General features: G+C 40.5%; 2 protein-coding genes across 6 annotated transcripts in view; both read left to right on the top strand.

Moving 5' to 3' along the window:
• The first annotated feature begins 1,282 nt into the window (after positions 1–1,282).
• Positions 1,283–12,251, top strand: LOC139443195 (uncharacterized). Its single transcript, XM_071224156.1, has 10 exons — positions 1,283–1,392; positions 2,360–2,551; positions 3,076–3,215; positions 7,966–8,095; positions 8,693–8,818; positions 8,950–9,135; positions 9,727–9,879; positions 10,153–10,194; positions 10,713–10,785; positions 11,263–12,251. Exons 1-10 carry the CDS (start codon positions 1,329–1,331, stop codon positions 11,924–11,926), a joined length of 1,770 nt encoding a protein of 589 aa, XP_071080257.1. The 5' UTR covers positions 1,283–1,328; the 3' UTR covers positions 11,927–12,251.
• A 5,220-nt stretch (positions 12,252–17,471) lies between these two features.
• Positions 17,472–19,004, top strand: part of LOC139443141 (uncharacterized) — a 31,051-nt gene continuing 29,518 nt past the window's right edge. For all 5 annotated transcript variants that reach the window (XM_071224091.1, XM_071224092.1, XM_071224090.1 and 2 more), the window contains exon 1: positions 17,472–17,604. In XM_071224091.1, the coding sequence (XP_071080192.1) occupies positions 17,472–17,604 (133 nt within the window). The remainder of the gene's footprint in view (positions 17,605–19,004) is intronic.

The following is a 19,004-nucleotide window of genomic DNA, read 5'->3' as shown; positions in this document are numbered from 1 at the left end:
TTTTTTCTTATGAACAAGGATTTTGTCTGAAAATATTTACGTGTATGTGACATGGGTGCATAATCAAAATTCGCCGTCATTCGCTTGCTGTTCAAACATGGCAGAAAAAGGCCGAGAAGAGCGGTAGCCACTTTACCAATCTCGCCATATTTCGCAATCCGTAGCATTGTATAAAGTATGAGTTATACGATGTTAAAGCTAAGATGATTGGGGTGATGATGGTTATAGTTTTGACTTTGCGCACTGAGTGTTAAATATCAAAATTCACAGTTTAAAAAGGGCATTTTCTCGGGACCATATATGGTCCCCTGGCACTATGCGGGTGTGAAAAGTGAGGGACCATATATGGTCCCGTGGCACCAAGAGGGTTAAATTAACATTTTGGCAAGAAGAGGCATATAATTTGTAGGGTTGCACATTTTGCAAAATCGATTGACTTTTTAAAAGGTTTCGCTAGGTATGAATTCTTTTCTTGATATGTGTCTTTTTTTCTCAATGCCAAATGTGAAATACGTTAACATTCTGTAACAAGGCGAGTTCACTTATCACGGAAGTGTATGACGTCATTCATTGTATGGTGTCGTTTCCGCATGTCAGGTGACGTCATAGTATTTCAAAGTGACGTCATGTATGCAATGTCCTGGCACCAAATACTCAACATCGGAAATTTGAACACTGCTACATGTACAGTCCTTTTAATTCAAACAATGATTCAGAAGCTGTGATCTACACATGTAATGCTCATTGTAATTACAAAGATACTTAAATATCTATATATTATACGTAAGAATTTATTTTTAGATCGAAATCAACAACAAGGAAACAAAGGGATTTCTGTTGTATTGTGAGCAAGATTAATACCGACTTATTTACCTCTACCTATTTTCCATTTAAGAGTACGCAAAACAGCTATTCTCTAGATGCTCAAATTCAAACTAACAATGTTGGTATTTAGTAATACCCATGGTGCTGAAGCTGCGATACTGATTGAAAATAAGATTGATTATAAAAAGAAATGAACATTTAAATAATGTTTTTTTTTAAAAAGACGATGATATCCCAAACGAGCATTTGGATAGAATATATTAGATTTAAAACGGACAATTTACTCCCAAGCGAGCATTTCATTCTTTAAATCATCATGCTAGAAGTACTTGTAAACACAAACGATCGCATTGTATGACAAGGCCCCCGACTTTAGCATTCAATCCAGTAAGTACCTCCGCTGTTATCTGTGTACTGATATCCGTTCCACGCCATTTCACTTCCTTGGTGGGGTCAACATGGTGTGCACAGAAGATGAAAGGACAGACTGAGTTGCCGACATAATGCTTATGATATGGGTTTTTGTGTGTTGTATACAGCTGATGCACGTTGATGGTGAACAGATAGGTAAGTTGACGGTTTTCGTACTTTTACTTCACAATTTTACAAGGGGCACCATGCTAAGGGCATTGTTAGGTCTGGCAAGTTTTGTATTCAAGTCGTTCAAACATCACGATGTTTGCCTACTGAATTTTATAATGTGAATCAATCTTACAGTAAATGATTACTCCACATATCCACAATGTTTCGGGTTCACACAATAATCTGATTAAAACGTCTTGATCTGTATTGAAAATGGACAAAAGACTGTGCAGCATAGTACCACTAACATTGCTTATTAGGTGATTATTTATATAGTTTAAAATTATGATTTCGTTTATCAGTAGTGGTTTCTACAATAACATGCATGCAGCTCGATAAAATAGTTAATTATCTAAAAATTAATTAACGAATACATTCTATGTCCCCCAGTTATTCCATTATTTATGGATTTTAACGTAATGACACATATGGTTGGAATTTGTACACTTTATCTGAAAGAGAACTTACATGCATGAGTAGAGAACCTTAACATCGAGGATTTGCGCGAGACGCCCTGTATCAGTAATGATGAAACGATCTGGCATGACACTTTGAGAACTCTTAGTGGCGTTTCATGCAGTTGGAAAACATTCACCAAAAGGACATATAAACTGCGTTATTACCTTCTGATATTTCTCTGAAATAGTACTGCCAAATCGAAGTTTAAGAACAAGTGATCACTTGACTTGCCTTTGTGTGTGTTTGTGATGGGTACCACCGATGGGGCATACCTATTTGGAAACACCTGGTATTGTCACTATTTGATAGGGTGATTCATAATATTACAGTGGACTCTGGAATTCTTATGATAAGGGATGGTTAATGTTTTGTAACTTTCATTGATCAAGGCTGAATTTCTTAGGATAAGTAGATAACGACAGAACAGCCACATATTAAAGAATCGTCTTTTCGAGGTATCCTATGAATATGGTCTTTTTCGCTTTTACTGCAGTACAAACACCCGGGACACTCCATATCATCAACGCTAAAACAAACTGGTGGGAATCTCGGTATAGATGTCGCGAAGATTTCCAAGGCGATTTATTGCAATCTGAAGACATTCCTCAAGACGCAGCTGATCAGCTAAATCGTTCAGCCTATTACTGGATCGGAGCTATGACGTATGGAACATGGAAATGGACAAGTACGTATTTCCTTCTTTCTTCCAATAAATTTGAATATATAAGAAACAACTTTATGGATAACAACTTCTGGTTTAATGCATTTAGCGATGTTGTGATGAAGATTCTTACATCGTTATCAACCTGGAGTGACGTTGTCAAGCTCGATAAGAGTCTACATCGAAACGTCGCCAAAATGCAAAATGCTATCAATTTAGTTGTGTTTTCATATTTACTCACCAACTTCTAGGATGCCCACCAAACAGTTATATGTGAGTATACACCTACAGCGGTATTATTCATCGCCCTAATACAGGAAAATCCGATTTTACACACGCTACTGAACATGCTTATTTATTGGTGTCATTTACAATTAGGTACGCAAGTAGCAGTCCTTAAGACCGTTATATACTAGTCTGTAAAAAAACTTGGTGTCGTGGAATATATAAGGCAAACATGGATCTTTAGATGTTATATTACTACAGAGTGACACTTCTGTTAAGTACGTTTAATTACCCAAGCATGTATTTTGCACCTGTATTTCCAGTTGACAACACGATGCTGTATCAGTACGCTGGCTACAGACAGCTACCAGCTGTACCCACAGAGAATGGGACTTTTGTTGACAACTCAGTGTTCCGGTGCAATCTTCACTGCAAGGAGGACTACTCGGTGTTTGGCCTTAGTGTATGTATGCATTTGAAATATTGAAAGTATGAATAACAAACAACGAAACAAATAAATAATAATACATTGTAAATGTATAGCGCATCTTATCCAGATACTCCCTGCTCAGGAACGCTCAGTCCTATTGGGAGAGGCATTCAGATAAGCAAAATTTGCTTGTTTACCAATCCCTCCACTTTGTGGAAATAAATATGTTTATATCATTTCATGACATCCATAATCTTCCCAAGACAAGGGAGTTAACTGACTATGAAAGTCCAGTTTCCACCCTTGCCAAACTTGGCTGGAATTCCAGAGTTACGTTTTGGCTGGACTAACGAGTCTATGCACAGTCCAATGAATGCGTTACGAAATAGGCATCCGGTTCGTAAACAACATAGATTTCAACGAGCAGATTTCCGTCGACTGCAGGAATAGCAAAGCGCGTCTACCGTCATACCCTTTCATGTTTCTTATTGAGGTGCTCAAGTGATCAAGGTTCTAAGCACTTCGCGAGGTTAGACCTATGTTATTAAAAGAGAGATCTTGATTATCGATCAGAACGTTTTGACTGGGCGCTGCAAGTGATATGAGAGGTGGAATCTGATTGGTAAAACCTTGTAAGTTCTTGTAGGTACGCAGGAGCCTGACCATGGAGTGATTTGTAGACACATACCAGCTGATTGACCATGATTCTCTGCCTCATAGGTAGCCAGTGCAGTCCTTTGAGGATAGGTGTTATGTGGCCGTGCATTAGACATCGTATAATGAGCCACATGTACATGTATTTAGCACACGCTGTAGCTTGTACAGATGCTTTTGCTGAATCCTATGCCTAACCTTGTAGTGACAAATGCACGGCCAAAGCATTTGACAGAGCCTTGTCCACACATCTACAGATTTGTCTGATCGTATGCATTTTTGCATATATTATTCACATAGTTTCTCAAACTGAATATTATTCAGATAGTTTCTCAAACTGAATAATGAATTAATGATCACGCCGAGATTTCTTGCGAGACTGCTTGGTTGAACGATACTGTCCCCAACCCATATATTGGGAAGTCGACCAACGTTGGGTGTTAATGTAGGCTGTGATTCTCTGGAATGATGGTGACAATGGTTTGAATCCGAGATAGAGCTGTGTATCATCAGCATACAGATGAAAACTAAAATAGTGAGATCTTGCAATTCTTGCAACTGGTAGGGTGTACATGGTGAAAAGTATTGGGCTGTCAACTGTTAGGGTGTACATGGTGAGAAGTATTGGGCTGTCAACTGGTAGGGTGTTACATGGTGGAAGTATTGGGCTGTCAACTGTTAGGGTGTACATGGTGAGAAGTATTGGGCTGTCAACTGTTAGGGTGTACATGGTGAGAAGTATTGGGCTGTCAACTGGTAGGGTGTTACATGGTGGAAGTATTGGGCTGTCAACTGGTAGGCTGTACATGGTGAGAAGTATTGGGCTGTCAACTGGTAGGGTGTTACATGGTGAGAAGTATTGGGCTGTCAACTGGTAGGGTGTACATGGTGAGAAGTATTGGGCTGTCAACTGGTAGGGTGTACATGGTGAGAAGTATTGGGCTGTCAACTGGTAGGGTGTACATGGTGAGAAGTATTGGGCTGTCAACTGGTAGGGTGTACATGGTGAGAAGTATTGGGCTGTCAACTGGTAGGGTGTACATGGTGAGAAGTATTGGGCTGTCAACTGGTAGGGTGTACATGGTGAGAAGTATTGGGCTGTCAACTGGTAGGGTGTACATGGTGAGAAGTATTGGGCTGTCAACTGGTAGGGTGTACATGGTGAGAAGTATTGGGCTGTCAACTGGTAGGGTGTACATGGTGAGAAGTATTGGGCTGTCAACTGGTAGGGTGTACATGGTGAAAAGTATTGGGCTGTCAACTGGTAGGGTGTACATGGTGAGAAGTATTGGGCTGTCAACTGGTAGGCTGTACACTGTGAAAAGTATTGGGCTGTCAACTGGTAGGGTGTACATGGTGAGAAGTATTGGGCTGTCAACTGGTAGGGTGTACACTGTGAAAAGTATTGGGCTGTCAACTGGTAGGGTGTACATAGTGAGAAGTATTGGGCTGTCAACTGGTAGGGTGTACACTGTGAAAAGTATTGGGCTGTCAACTGGTAGGGTGTACATGGTGAGAAGTATTGGGCTGTCAACTGGTAGGGTGTACATGGTGAAAAGTATTGGGCTGTCAACTGGTAGGGTGTACATATTGAAAAGTATTGGGCTGTCAACTGGTAGGGTGTACATGGTGAGAAGTATTGGGCTGTCAACTGGTAGGGTGTACACTGTGAAAAGTATTGGGCTGTCAACTGGTAGGGTGTACATGGTGAGAAGTATTGGGCTGTCAACTGGTAGGGTGTACACTGTGAAAAGTATTGGGCTGTCAACTGGTAGGGTGTACATGGTGAGAAGTATTGGGCTGTCAACTGGTAGGGTGTACACTGTGAAAAGTATTGGGCTGTCAACTGGTAGGGTGTACATAGTGAGAAGTATTGGGCTGTCAACTGGTAGGGTGTACACTGTGAAAAGTATTGGGCTGTCAACTGGTAGGGTGTACATGGTGAGAAGTATTGGGCTGTCAACTGGTAGGGTGTACATGGTGAGAAGTATTGGGCTGTCAACTGGTAGGGTGTACATGGTGAAAAGTATTGGGCTGTCAACTGGTAGGGTGTACATGGTGAAAAGTATTGGGCTGTCAACTGGTAGGGTGTACATATTGAAAAGTATTGGGCTGTCAACTGGTAGGGTGTACATGGTGAGAAGTATTGGGCTGTCAACTGGTAGGGTGTACACTGTGAAAAGTATTGGGCTGTCAACTGGTAGGGTGTACATGGTGAGAAGTATTGGGCTGTCAACTGGTAGGGTGTACACTGTGAAAAGTATTGGGCTGTCAACTGGTAGGGTGTACATGGTGAGAAGTATTGGGCTGTCAACTGGTAGGGTGTACACTGTGAAAAGTATTGGGCTGTCAACTGGTAGGGTGTACATGGTGAAAAGTATTGGGCTGTCAACTGGTAGGGTGTACATATTGAAAAGTATTGGGCTGTCAACTGGTAGGGTGTACATGGTGAGAAGTATTGGGCTGTCAACTGGTAGGGTGTACACTGTGAAAAGTATTGGGCTGTCAACTGGTAGGGTGTACATGGTGAGAAGTATTGGGCTGTCAACTGGTAGGGTGTACATGGTGAGAAGTATTGGGCTGTCAACTGGTAGGGTGTTACATGGTGAGAAGTATTGGGCTGTCAACTGGTAGGGTGTACATGGTGAAAAGTATTGGGCTGTCAACTGGTAGGGTGTACATGGTGAGAAGTATTGGGCTGTCAACTGGTAGGGTGTACATATTGAAAAGTATTGGGCTGTCAACTGGTAAGGTGTACATGGTGAGAAGTATTGGGCTGTCAACTGGTAGGGTGTACACTGTGAAAAGTATTGGGCTGTCAACTGGTAGGGTGTACATGGTGAGAAGTATTGGGCTGTCAACTGGTAGGGTGTTACATGGTGGAAGTATTGGGCTGTCAACTGGTAGGGTGTACATATTGAAAAGTATTGGGCTGTCAACTGGTAGGGTGTACACTGTGAAAAGTATTGGGCTGTCAACTGGTAGGGTGTTACATGGTGGAAGTATTGGGCTGTCAACTGGTAGGGTGTACATGGTGAGAAGTATTGGGCTGTCAACTGGTAGGGTGTACACTGTGAAAAGTATTGGGCTGTCAACTGGTAGGGTGTACATGGTGAGAAGTATTGGGCTGTCAACTGGTAGGGTGTTACATGGTGAGAAGTATTGGGCTGTCAACTGGTAGGGTGTTACATGGTGGAAGTATTGGGCTGTCAACTGGTAGGGTGTACATGGTGGAAGTATTGGGCTGTCAACTGGTAGGGTGTACATGGTGAGAAGTATTGGGCTGTCAACTGGTAGGGTGTACATGGTGAGAAGTATTGGGCTGTCAACTGGTAGGGTGTACATGGTGAGAAGTATTGGGCTGTCAGCTGTTAGGGTGTACATGGTGGAAGTATTGGGCTGTCAACTGGTAGGGTGTACATGGTGAGAAGTATTGGGCTGTCAACTGGTAGGGTGTACATGGTGAGAAGTATTGGGCTGTCAACTGGTAGGCTGTACATGGTGAGAAGTATTGGGCTGTCAACTGGTAGGCTGTACACTGTGAAAAGTATTGGGCTGGTCCCTGTGTACTCCGAATTTCAGTTCGTTTCTATCTGATCTTACTCATCAATAATCACTGACTGCTGGCGTCCTGTGAGATATGATGTGGACCATGATAGGACCGCACCAGAAACAATCATCTCTGGCTTCAGCGTTCTGAGAAGAGTTTTGTGGTCTGTTGTGTCAAATGCTGCTGATTGATGCAAGAGGACATGAACCGACGCTCCCTTGGAATCAGCAGCATGAAGTGGGTCGTTTGGCACACGAAGCAAGGTTGTTTCTGTTCTGTGACCTGTCTTGTAAGCTGATAACAGGGTATTTCCAAGCCTGTTCTGATGTTTGTGTTTTTTGCAGTCCAGATACAACCTGCTCAATCAAGTTGGAAAGGAAGGGAAGATTTGAGATTGAGTGTGGTTTTTGAACACTTCTCTGTGAAGGAAGAGAGACGAACATACAAGACGACACTATATTTTCGATAAAAAAACATCCCAAGAGAAGAATCATTGGTGCGATTCTAGGTTTGCCTTCGGCTAATTGCATACAGGCATGGGTAGACCGAACCCAAAGTATTTTATTTGTTTATTGCCAGGACAACACATGCTACTGTCTTCAAGACGTCCCCGAAGATGCATCGAATATACGTGGTGCCGAGGCCCAGTGTGCTGGTAACTTGGATGAAAGGTGTGGCAACATGGATGGAATGTCCGTTTATGTCCTGGGTATGTCATAACATCAGCTGACAACAGTTGTTATAACAAGGAACAGACGGACGTGAATGGTAGCAAACTAATGAGAATAAACGAATAATATGCAGTTTAGGCTGAGTAACATTCACTGACACACGCAAAACGTAAAAAAAGACTTAAAACAAGTATAACTAAATAATGCTTCTCATGTAGGCTTTGTGAAATTTATAGGCATCTACTTTTCTAGACAAGGGAGATAGTTCCTTGGATATACAACTTCTGTTTTACGATGAATGCTACGTTTTGGTGTAGATGAGCGGTCGGGTAGCCTGGTGGTTAAAGCGCTCGCTCGTCACGCTGAAGACACGGGTTCGATTCCCGACATGGGTACAATGTGTGAAGCCCATTTCTGGTGTCCCTCGCCGTGATATTGCTGGAATATTGCTAAAAGCGGCGTAAAATCAAACTCACTCACTCACTCATTTGGTGTAGATACTAACACCGTTATCTAACAAGCTATCTGATTGTCTTGACTAGAGATTTTAGATGGCAAAATTAAGTTGCTTTAAGATAGCTTCAAGTTGTCTATGAAAAGAATAATTCGACTTGACGATGTTGGTTCTCTTTCAGGAGAAACGCCGTTCATCCCTAAAACGACCGGAAAATGTGCATATGTTTATAAAAACTATGCAGGACACATTTACATAACGACAACTGCATGTGCAGAATCGAAAAAATTTGTATGCTCTTTCACAAGTAAGTGACCATAGCAACACCATTATACATTTAAATATCCTAAAATGTTCATAACAAACCACTAATATGTTTATCATTTATCCTTGGTGGCGTTTAGGTAGTTGTTGGTATACGATTTCATGTTTTTGTAGATGGGACTCCGGCCTACGGATGCGGTTTTGATGTAAAACATAACACTCTACAATGGACAGAGTCGAATGGCAGCTGCAATCTACTCAAATTAACTACAAATTGTCCAAAACTCAAAGGTCTACTGACGGATCCCTCGGACTTTTGGATTGGGTTGCGTATGGCGACGTCAATAACATGGCTAAATGGCAAGTCTTCATACGGCAAAATATTGGCTTCATTAAGGCCTTACCACCCCACCCCTCTCTGTCTCTCTCAGTGTGTATCTCTCTCTGTGTTTCTCTCTGTGTATATCTCTACAAGAATTGTAGTTGATCTATCTTGTGTGTGATGAAATTATATTTTATTTCACAAGATAACATGATTCCGTTTCATCGGACGTTTTGTTTACAGTAGAAATTGGGCGAATGATATTGATACTTCTACAGTGTATAGTTAAGTGCAGTAGAACTATATCAGTTTCTTTGTTTGTTGTTTGTTGCCACACTCAGATAATTCCAGCTATATGACGGCGGTCCTTAAGTAATCGAATCTGGACCAGACAATCCAGAGTTTGACATCATGTGCATCGATTTACAAAATTGGGATACGATGACATGCATCAACCAAGTCAGCGAGTCTGACCACCCGATCTCGTTAGTCGCCTCTTACTACACGCATAGTCGCCTCTTAAGGCATCATTGGTTGCTGAAGACCCCGGACTTTAACGGGTAACTATATCAGTACCAGTATTGTTGTAAATGTATTTATTTCCATGTTTCATGTGTGTTTTCTTTAAGGGAGCGATGTGGTCAGTGGCGCACATAAAGAAGGAACTAAATCCTCCAGCGCCCTGCCAACATGTCTAGCGGTTATTAAAGATCCGTTATCTAATATCACGAGATTCGAGTGGCTATCGTGCTCCCTGCCTCAAAGATACATGTGTAAAGTTGGTAAGAGTGCCGTTTATCAATACTAAGGGACAGCCAAGCTTCTTGCATGTGAGAAAACTCAAAACGCGAACAAAGTAAACGCCTACTGCTTCATGTTCAGAAAGCTAATGTTAACAATGGAATGAACATGGTAATTTTTAGTCACCATTCCTAGTGCATGTGTTTGTCAAATATTAGGATAATTACTCATCTACTTCTCAAGATATGTATCTTCAAATGGGATAAATGGCGGGTTCATGTCATGAATGATATATTTTTTATTTTATATGAAAGGACTGACGGAAAACATTGGAATCACAGGTGTAAGTGGAAATGGTGCGTATCTTAAAACACAAATGCCCCAGTGTTAAGTTTGAAGTAAAATTCAGTGGCGGTGAAATAGAGCTTTTAACATGAGTATATCAGTTCACATAGAAACGTTTGCGTTATCAAAATGACTAACACACGCAAAAGGCGAGGATTATGTGTGCTTTGCCAGGGATTTGGCGTTTGCTTCACTATTACGTCTTTGAAAGGCATTTAGAAGTGATACACATAAGGAAGAGAATTTATGGATGTTAGTTTCTTTATTATGAGGACCACAACGTTTTGGAGTATTTGCTTTGTACTCCTACATCGGGTGAAGGAGTAAGCATATATACTCCGAAACGTTGTGTTCCTTATAATAAAGATGTTGACATCCATAAATTATCTTCCTTATACTTCACTATTGTAAAAGAACAGTAAAAGTATATGCCTTCGCCTAGGTAACTAGTATGTTATGTTATGTAATTATGATCACACTGGCATATCATCATGAAATTATGTACTTTAATAACCTTTTCTCTGTATAGGAATGTACGTTGGAATTAGCATTGGGTGTGTCTTCATTGGGACAGCCATCCTTGTTCTGGTCCTCATGAGAAGGTTAGATGTTCTTGAATATTAAACAAGTGTATATCATTATGCAATGCATCGTGACATTGTTTGAGCAGGCCCTCGATGCGGGCTTATAACTGTGTGTTGAGGATAAGCAATCATCTGTTACATACAAAGACATGGAATTAAATATTTGTCTTTTGTCATACATCTTCTTGTGTTGTACATGCTGGTAAAGCTACACTATATAACATGCTTACAACAAACTGTCCGTGCATAAAGTTAAACTTAAAGTTTCGAAAATTCCCGAACACAGTATTTGGCAAAAGAAGATATTAAAACTTGCAGAGTCCACGTGACTTTAAAACGTAAACGTGTGAAGTTATAAAACATGACGTTAACAATGCTGTAGTTGAAATCAGTATTATACGTGTGATTCATGTGGATTTGAATTAACTTTATCATGAACCATATGAATAATATATGTAAATACCAATACATTAACATCTGGGATTTATATTTCAGACAGAGAATGCTGTGTTTTAAGTGTCAAGATGGGGATGAACGAGTGAACTACCACTCAGCGACGGGAAGGACGACTAACGGTGTAGATATTGAAATTAAGCCTGAAAATTCAGAATACTGTGTCATAGACAAACATGAACCGAGGCTTACAACATCATCAGCGGAGACACCAGAAGATTATGACGTCCTGTCGCTAAAGACTAAACAGAAGAGTCTGAGGACACGTGGACACTCCTACAGTCACATCTCCGGATCTGGAAAACATCTTAAGTACGGAGGAGACTACGACACGACAGAGTCTGTGCAGCATGCAGGGGACAGGGGTGGTGGGGCTATAGGAGGGTACAGCACAATTCATTCTGACGGCGAGCAGAAAGGTGAACACAGTTGTCTCCAGTCAGAAGACTCTGGGGAGGAGAAGTACAACGTTCTCGGCAAGCTCGTCTCGGCACGAAAGGGTTGTATTCATACTAGTGTGTACGACCACATAGGTACAGACAAGGGACATTATGACGTTACATTGCAGGGGAAAAATGCCAGAAAAGTAGAATCGTACAGTCTCATCAGTAGGCCTTACGCGTGTTTGGAGGACGGGCACTACGACGTTGCAAGTACAGGGCAAATGGAAAACACGCACGATGGTACCTATAACCACGTCGGTTAGGATACCAGCAATTTCTGTCATTTAAATAATTGTTAAAGTCGACTGATCATGGGGTCTTGTTAATAATGTTGAACAAACCTAGTTAAACGAGACGGAGGAAGGAAATATATAGAGTATCACAAAGGAACAGTGTGTGTGGAATGAAAAGTTCAAATTTAAAATATAGAAGAACTATCATATTTATATATTTGAATTTCATTTCAATCATAATTTCCTTGCAGTTGATTATATGGTCCGTTCATGCAAAGTTTTGTGAAAAAAATGATCAAACTAAGTTTTGAGATATTTAAACATCTGTAGGGATGTGTATTTAATAAAATGAATTAATTGCATGAGTTTCTGTCGGTTATGAATTGAATGATATATACTTGCTTAAGAATTGACTTCGCAAGCTCCCACGTTCACACAGTTTGGCCCTCACACTATGAAGGTTCATACTCACACAAAGTGAAAGTCAATTATTCTTATACTTTTTTATATCACTATTTTTACCTCAAATGACGTAGACCTTGATCTATACACAATTATATACTCTTCAAAAAAAGAAACTTGACATAGATGTCAAACCACTTTTTGACAAATATCTAAAATAATTACATTAAATGAGAACCAAATAAGTCAAACAGAAAGATGATGTATCTATAATTCGCGAAAACAAATGCAAAGCACATAAACGTAACGTTTGGGGATAAATCTTTCAGCTTCATCCAAACGCAACCGCCTGTAAAAAACGTGCAGCACAGGATCCTGCATTTAGGCATGCAGGTCCCCATGCTGAATGGGTATAAAAATTCACATCAACGGCTGTTCATACACTCCTTATAACGGCAGTAGAGGCGGTGACAGAATGCCAAGACTGAATGCAGCTCAACGGAACAACGCCATTGAGATTACAAGCTGGAGCAACTCAGCAAGAAGTGGCCAGGCACATTGGTGTATCCAGACAGACAATCTCCGCACTGTGGACCCGATACAACAACACCAACAGAGTTGACGACAGACCAAAGTCAGGAAGACCAAGGGTGACAACCCAAGCACAAGATCGATACATCCGGCTGCGACACCTCCGAGACCGCACTATCACAGCCACGTCTACAACCACACAGATCCCTGGGGTAGGCAGAATATCAGATCAAACGGTACGCAACAGACTGAGGGAGGCTGGACTTTTTGCACGAAGACCTGTTCGACGTCATATATTGACCCCACGTCATCTGGCGGACCGTCTGCTTTGGTGCCAACAGAGGGTTAGATGGGCACGTGCAAGATGGAAAAATGTACTGTTTACTGACGAGTCCCGTTTCCTAACCACACGTGCTGATAGGCGCTCACGTGTCTACAGACGTCGGGGTGAACGTTAGGCCCCCAACTGTGTGCAGCAGGTTGTCCCATTTGGCGGCGGGAGTGTCATGGTATGGGCCGGAATTCATCACGGTGGTAGGATGCCTCTCGTGCGTGTGGCAGGTGCATTGACAGGTGTGCGTTACAGAGACTTGATCCTACAGCCTTACGTTCTTCCTCACGTCAACGTTCATGGCGGACAGTTCCAGCAGGACAATGCTCGACCGCATATTGCACGTGTTTGTCAGGACTTCTTACAGCACAACAACATCCAGACATTACCTTGGCCAGCCCGGTCACCAGATTTGTCCCCGATTGAGCATCTGTGGGACGAGTTGGATCGACGCGTTCGCAGAAGGAATCCACCGCCCCAAACACTTCCGGCGCTTCTTGATGCACTTCAGCATGAATGGCAGCACATCCAACAGCGTGTTATTGACAACTTGATTGCATCTATGGGTCGCCGGTGTCAAGCGGTGATTGATGCACGTGGTGGGCACAACCGATACTGACATTTTCTGTACCCCTGTGACATTAACTGTATCGTGTACGTGTGTCTGTCTCGGTAACACGATTAATGTTTTGAACATTGTGTACATTGATCTTCAAACAGTGTTTCAATTATGGTTTCTGTGTCCTATTTTGAAACAATCGCATTATATTATATTTTATAGTCAGTGTCAAGTTTCTTGTTTTGAAGAGTATATTTAGTATGAGTGACTTCATGTTTACACTGACAGCCATACAACAACCAGCTGTATCGCGGAATACAATAGTTCCGAAATGCCGAGATTAAGATTAAAGGGTGAACGACAATTTCGCGGTCATGTGACCGACCTCTCGTCCAATGGAAAAGCTGTATAGCGTGTAAACATGTAGACATGTAGCTATTGAAAAGTTATCGCATGCCGTATGGATAAAATATTTCTACAATACAAGTTCATCAACTTGGTTGAATTATGGTTATGTGTGTAAATCCGTTCGAAATGCAATGAAAATCCCAAATAGGTTACCAACGCCATTATCATCAATAGAGTCGTAAATATATGTGTGTAATTCACAAATACGTTTAGAATTTACGAGGTCCTTAATGTCCGACATTGCCATGTGTCATAATGGCAAATGCACGAATTAACCTTTTGGTCCCTCAGGTAGAACAAACAGACGAGTGAGGGTTGCGGCAACTAGGTGAAATAAATACAAGTACATCAGACATCCATTTTAGAATAGTAAAACTCCAAAAATGTCGGGTAGGAAGAGCTAATTATTCCCAATACTAGTGGGACCTAGTTGCGCAGAGATACACATCTGAACTCCCAGATGCAGCATTTTAGGCTGCATCTATGCTCTATCTATGAGATTTATCATACAACATCCATTTAATAGATTCCATGGCGTAAAAAGCAAAATAGGAGTGGAAATTATATGAATGGATCACTGAAAATGAATGATGACACCAGGTGTTCGCGAAAAGGGTAACCACGCCCTGCTCTACCGGTGACATCCGCCACTCACACAATTTGTGTAAGAAATGGCATTTGTGTGAAGGGTCATACTGATCATACCGTACGATATACTGGTCCTCTTAAATTCTACTTCTGGTTGTAATATTTAAGACATGCACTTGTGATATTTGTTTATCCAGTACATTATATCTCCATACTTTTGTGGTTAAATAATGTTAACCCCTTGTTGCCATAACATCGTTTTTGTCTAGGGTTAAAAGGAAACACAGATAATAATGTTCTGCATCCTGGTTGACCGCACCTAAACAAAATGTTTATGATTATGATTTGAATAATTGCGTTAAAGATAAATTTATATAAAATAATCTGTGCTATCTTTGGTGAAAGTTCGAAATTAGATAACTGTTTAAATGAAGGTTTCTTTTTGAAACGGTTATTTCCTGACGACATAATATCCACCTGTTCGTAATCTTACGAGGGGCGTTCAATAAGTTTTGCAACTTCAAAATAAGACCAAGTTGCACTTTTATTTTTCAATATAATCTCCATTCACCTTAATACACTTATTCCATTTGTCCTTTAAGCTTTTAATACCACTTTTATAGAAATCCGCAATTATTTTGAGACTTGGTCATATATTGAAGTTGCAAAACTTATTGAACGCCCCTCGTATATTGCAAAGGCATGAACTACAATTATGACGTCACAATAGCAACATTGTAAAGCTATAAACGTGGCATGACGTTAGTCCCAGAGGCTAGCAGCCTCCTTCTACTGATAAATCGTTGGCCAGAACACTTTGAGGGTGTTCCTTAATCATAATATGCCGTCCAGTTGTGCCCCCCTTCTTGCTGATCTGGTTGCTTATACATATGAATCGGAATTTCTCCATGGATTGGCAAAGTAGAAAAATTCCCTCATGTGACTTGTACCACATGTTTCCGTGTTTTTCAGGTACAATGGACCAATATCTAAGGATCAGATTAATAACATAGTGGCCATTGTGTTTCCAGAAACCTGCCAAGTTGTTAATTTTCAAATGAAATTAATAAAATGATACCGAGGTTCTAAAAATTCCCTCATGTGACTTGTACCACATGTTTCCGTGTTTTTCAGGTACAATGGACCAATATCTAAGGATCAGATTAATAACATAGTGGCCATTGTGTTTCCAGAAACCTGCCAAGTTGTTAATTTTCAAATGAAATTAATAAAATGATACCGAGGTTCTAAAAATTCCCTCATGTGACTTGTACCACATGTTTCCGTGTTTTTCAGGTACAATGGACCAATATCTAAGGATCAGATTAATAACATAGTGGCCATTGTGTTTCCAGAAACCTGCCAAGTTGTTAATTTTCAAATGAAATTAATAAAATGATACCGAGGTTCTAAATCGTTGTTACTTTTAATCTGTTCTTTGTTGTCATGATTTCCATTGATACATGTTTTAAGGGATTTAATCTTCTGTGGTTTGCACAGTAGGTCTTTAATTTGAGGGCTGTGATAAAATGAAATACTGTTAACAATCGACCATTAACATGACTATCTATTTCACTTAAACGGGAACAGGTTTCAGGAAAACGTGCGTTACCACGGCAAACATATCAACACATGTGAGTATTGATAACCTAGAAATGGATTGTAATAAATGTCCTTAAACGTACAACGCAGCTGGTATATTTTCATTTGAAGAAAGGGATATAACTTCCGTGAATTTTGTGACCATATATGAACATTTGTTATGTTTAAATACAGGACACAAACACAGGAAAAAACACGCTTCACCATGGACACACACGAGTGCGTCCGAACGCAGGCAGCAGGATGTTGACAATACGATATCACTGTACAGGCATTTGCTGCATCATTTAACATATAGATTACACCAATGGGTGTCAATGAAAAGGATAAACTGTGTGAATTATTCACAAATATGTTTTCATTGTGCATCAGAGACAAACAAAAGTATCTTAGAACAAAGTAGAACAAGGGCTAATGACAAGTTCCTAAACAACTTGAACTATTGTCTTCATTGAATATAGACTGTGACTACCCTGCTGCTGACGTACAGCAACTATATCAGTTCTCATAACAGCTAAGCCCATTGCTGGTGTCCCCCGCCGTGATATTGCTGGAATATTGCTAAAAAAGGCGTTAAACCATACTCATTCACTCATAATAGCTAGTGCTTGTTTATTGTTCTTTGTCTCATTCTACCTTCACGCCGAAGACCCGGGTTCGATTCCCGACATGGGTACAATGTGTGAAGCCCATTTTTGGTGTCTCTTGACGTGATATTGCTGGAATGTTACTAAAAGCGGCGTAAAACCATACTCACTCACTCAATCACTCATTCTACCTTACCAGTAGTCAATTATTGGCAGAATTAATATATATATATATATATATATATTATCTTCCTTTATCTGATGAATAATAGTTGCTTTCCGAAGTCACATGCTTCATGACTGTCACAATCTTGTGTCTGGGAGCTTTCTTGGAAATAGTCTTGCCACAAAAGTCACTTACTTTCATTACCAGACATTGGTGTCTTTTGTTGTATTTCCACCTCAAAACAAGATATTCCCTATTTTTTACATAGTGAAGCAACTGCAGTTGTAATATAAAGCGTTCACTAGACATGCGAGCCTTTGAAATGTTTTTTCAATCAACACAAAGGATTAACAAAGGATGGTATTTGTGCAGTCGGGTGATCACTTACCTGTTTACGTGAAATGAACTTCCTGGTTGAAGCAAACATGGCTGCGTACAGCGGACCTGGATCTACACACCAGGTGCTAGGGAAGTCATTCGTGTGGTTGTTTGCCTGTTACCTGCTATTTGGATGTACAGCTACTTGGAACATATGTAAGTAGAACACTGTACAAACTTTTCTATCCCTTTCAACAGGGACATGACCTGGACCTTCGCACATACATCTAGAGATCATGATACTCCCTTCCCTCAACCATGGTGGATAGTTGTTTGCATGTGTGACTGATGTTCTGGCATTGGAAAAAGATGTCCCATGTATGTTCGTGTTTTTTTCTGACAGTGTCAGGGGCACAGGTGCCATAACCTTATTAAAGTACGTACTGGTGTGCCAGCTCAATCCCTGTGGTCGCAGGCTTTATCAAAGTGGTAAACGTCGTATGACAGCCTTGATATAACTGAAATAGGAGGAGTTAAATTCAACTCACTCACTGAAGGTGTCAGCAACAAGTGCATACATCAAGAAACTTAACGAGTCTTTTCTGCTATTATTTTTTATGCGAAAATTACCAGTGCCGCGACTTACATTTCTGCCAGGTTCTTCACGTATGAACTTTGATACAAACCAATGCACGCGCACAGGGCCACCTTGGTGGGGACATATTCTAACCCGGATGTAATAAGAAAGCAACGCATGATTACTACACAACCAGACAACTACTCCATGTTGTGTTCGACTGCTAAAATATAATGGATTGGTGTATTTGATTGATAAAATTCGGCCGATTTATTAGTAGATATCAGTATTTTATTGTGACTGACTTTTTTGGAGATAATTACCGTTGTAACAAGAAGTTAGTTTCTACAGAAAAATGTTCTCAGAGTGACGAGAAATTTGTATTATAGACCACTTTGGGAAGACGTGTTGTGATTAAATGATATATTCCTCCACAATGTGTTTGTTGTAGTAAACGCATTGAAAAAGCACAGTTCACATTAGCACTACATCAACGAGGCACATGATCATCAGAAACTACTCCTACCCTCTACCTAGGTATTAATTCAATCTCAGAAATATTATCAGGTAATGTAGTTAACAATAATATTTCACGCAACAGTGACAAAAATGATGTCAGATGTAATTTCCTATTTTGACTTGCCTTTGTATGTGTTTGTGACTGGCGCAATCCTTGTAGCAGGATACGCTCCTCTTCGCGAACACCTGGTATCATTACTATTTGATAATGATTCATAAACATATGCTCATGATATAGTCTGAATCGTACAATCGACTCTGTTTTGACAGGGATTTCTTTCACTTTGACAGGGATGAATATGGAAAGGGTTTTGTCGCTATATTTTGACAATGAATCAACAGTGCAGTCAGTACTAGGACAACAGGGACACACTAACATATATGATATGTGTTGATGATGATGAGTCAGCCTTAACTGTCAACACTTTCCTTGTAATCAGATGAATGAATATCGCCGACGGTTTGAACCAATGTTCTGTGTGTATGTGTCGTGCTGTGTGTATCATAAGGGGCGATCTAC

This window comes from Haliotis cracherodii, unplaced genomic scaffold (genome assembly GCF_022045235.1).
Source record: "Haliotis cracherodii isolate W230 unplaced genomic scaffold, xgHalCrac1.p SCAF_5, whole genome shotgun sequence".
Lineage (NCBI taxonomy): Eukaryota > Metazoa > Mollusca > Gastropoda > Lepetellida > Haliotidae > Haliotis > Haliotis cracherodii.
Note: the sequence above shows the minus strand (reverse complement) of the source record. Positions and strands in the feature narration are given on the sequence as shown.

Excerpts from the sequence above, each read along its gene's own strand:
- LOC139443195 (XM_071224156.1), top strand. The coding sequence starts at position 1,329 with ATGCTTATGATATGGGTTTTTGTGTGTTGTATACAGCTGATGCACGTT. Across the intron at positions 3,216-7,965 it reads ACTCGGTGTTTGGCCTTAGT|GACAACACATGCTACTGTCT; the intron begins GTATGTATGCAT and ends GTTTATTGCCAG. Across the intron at positions 9,136-9,726 it reads GTCAATAACATGGCTAAATG|GGAGCGATGTGGTCAGTGGC; the intron begins GCAAGTCTTCAT and ends GTTTTCTTTAAG.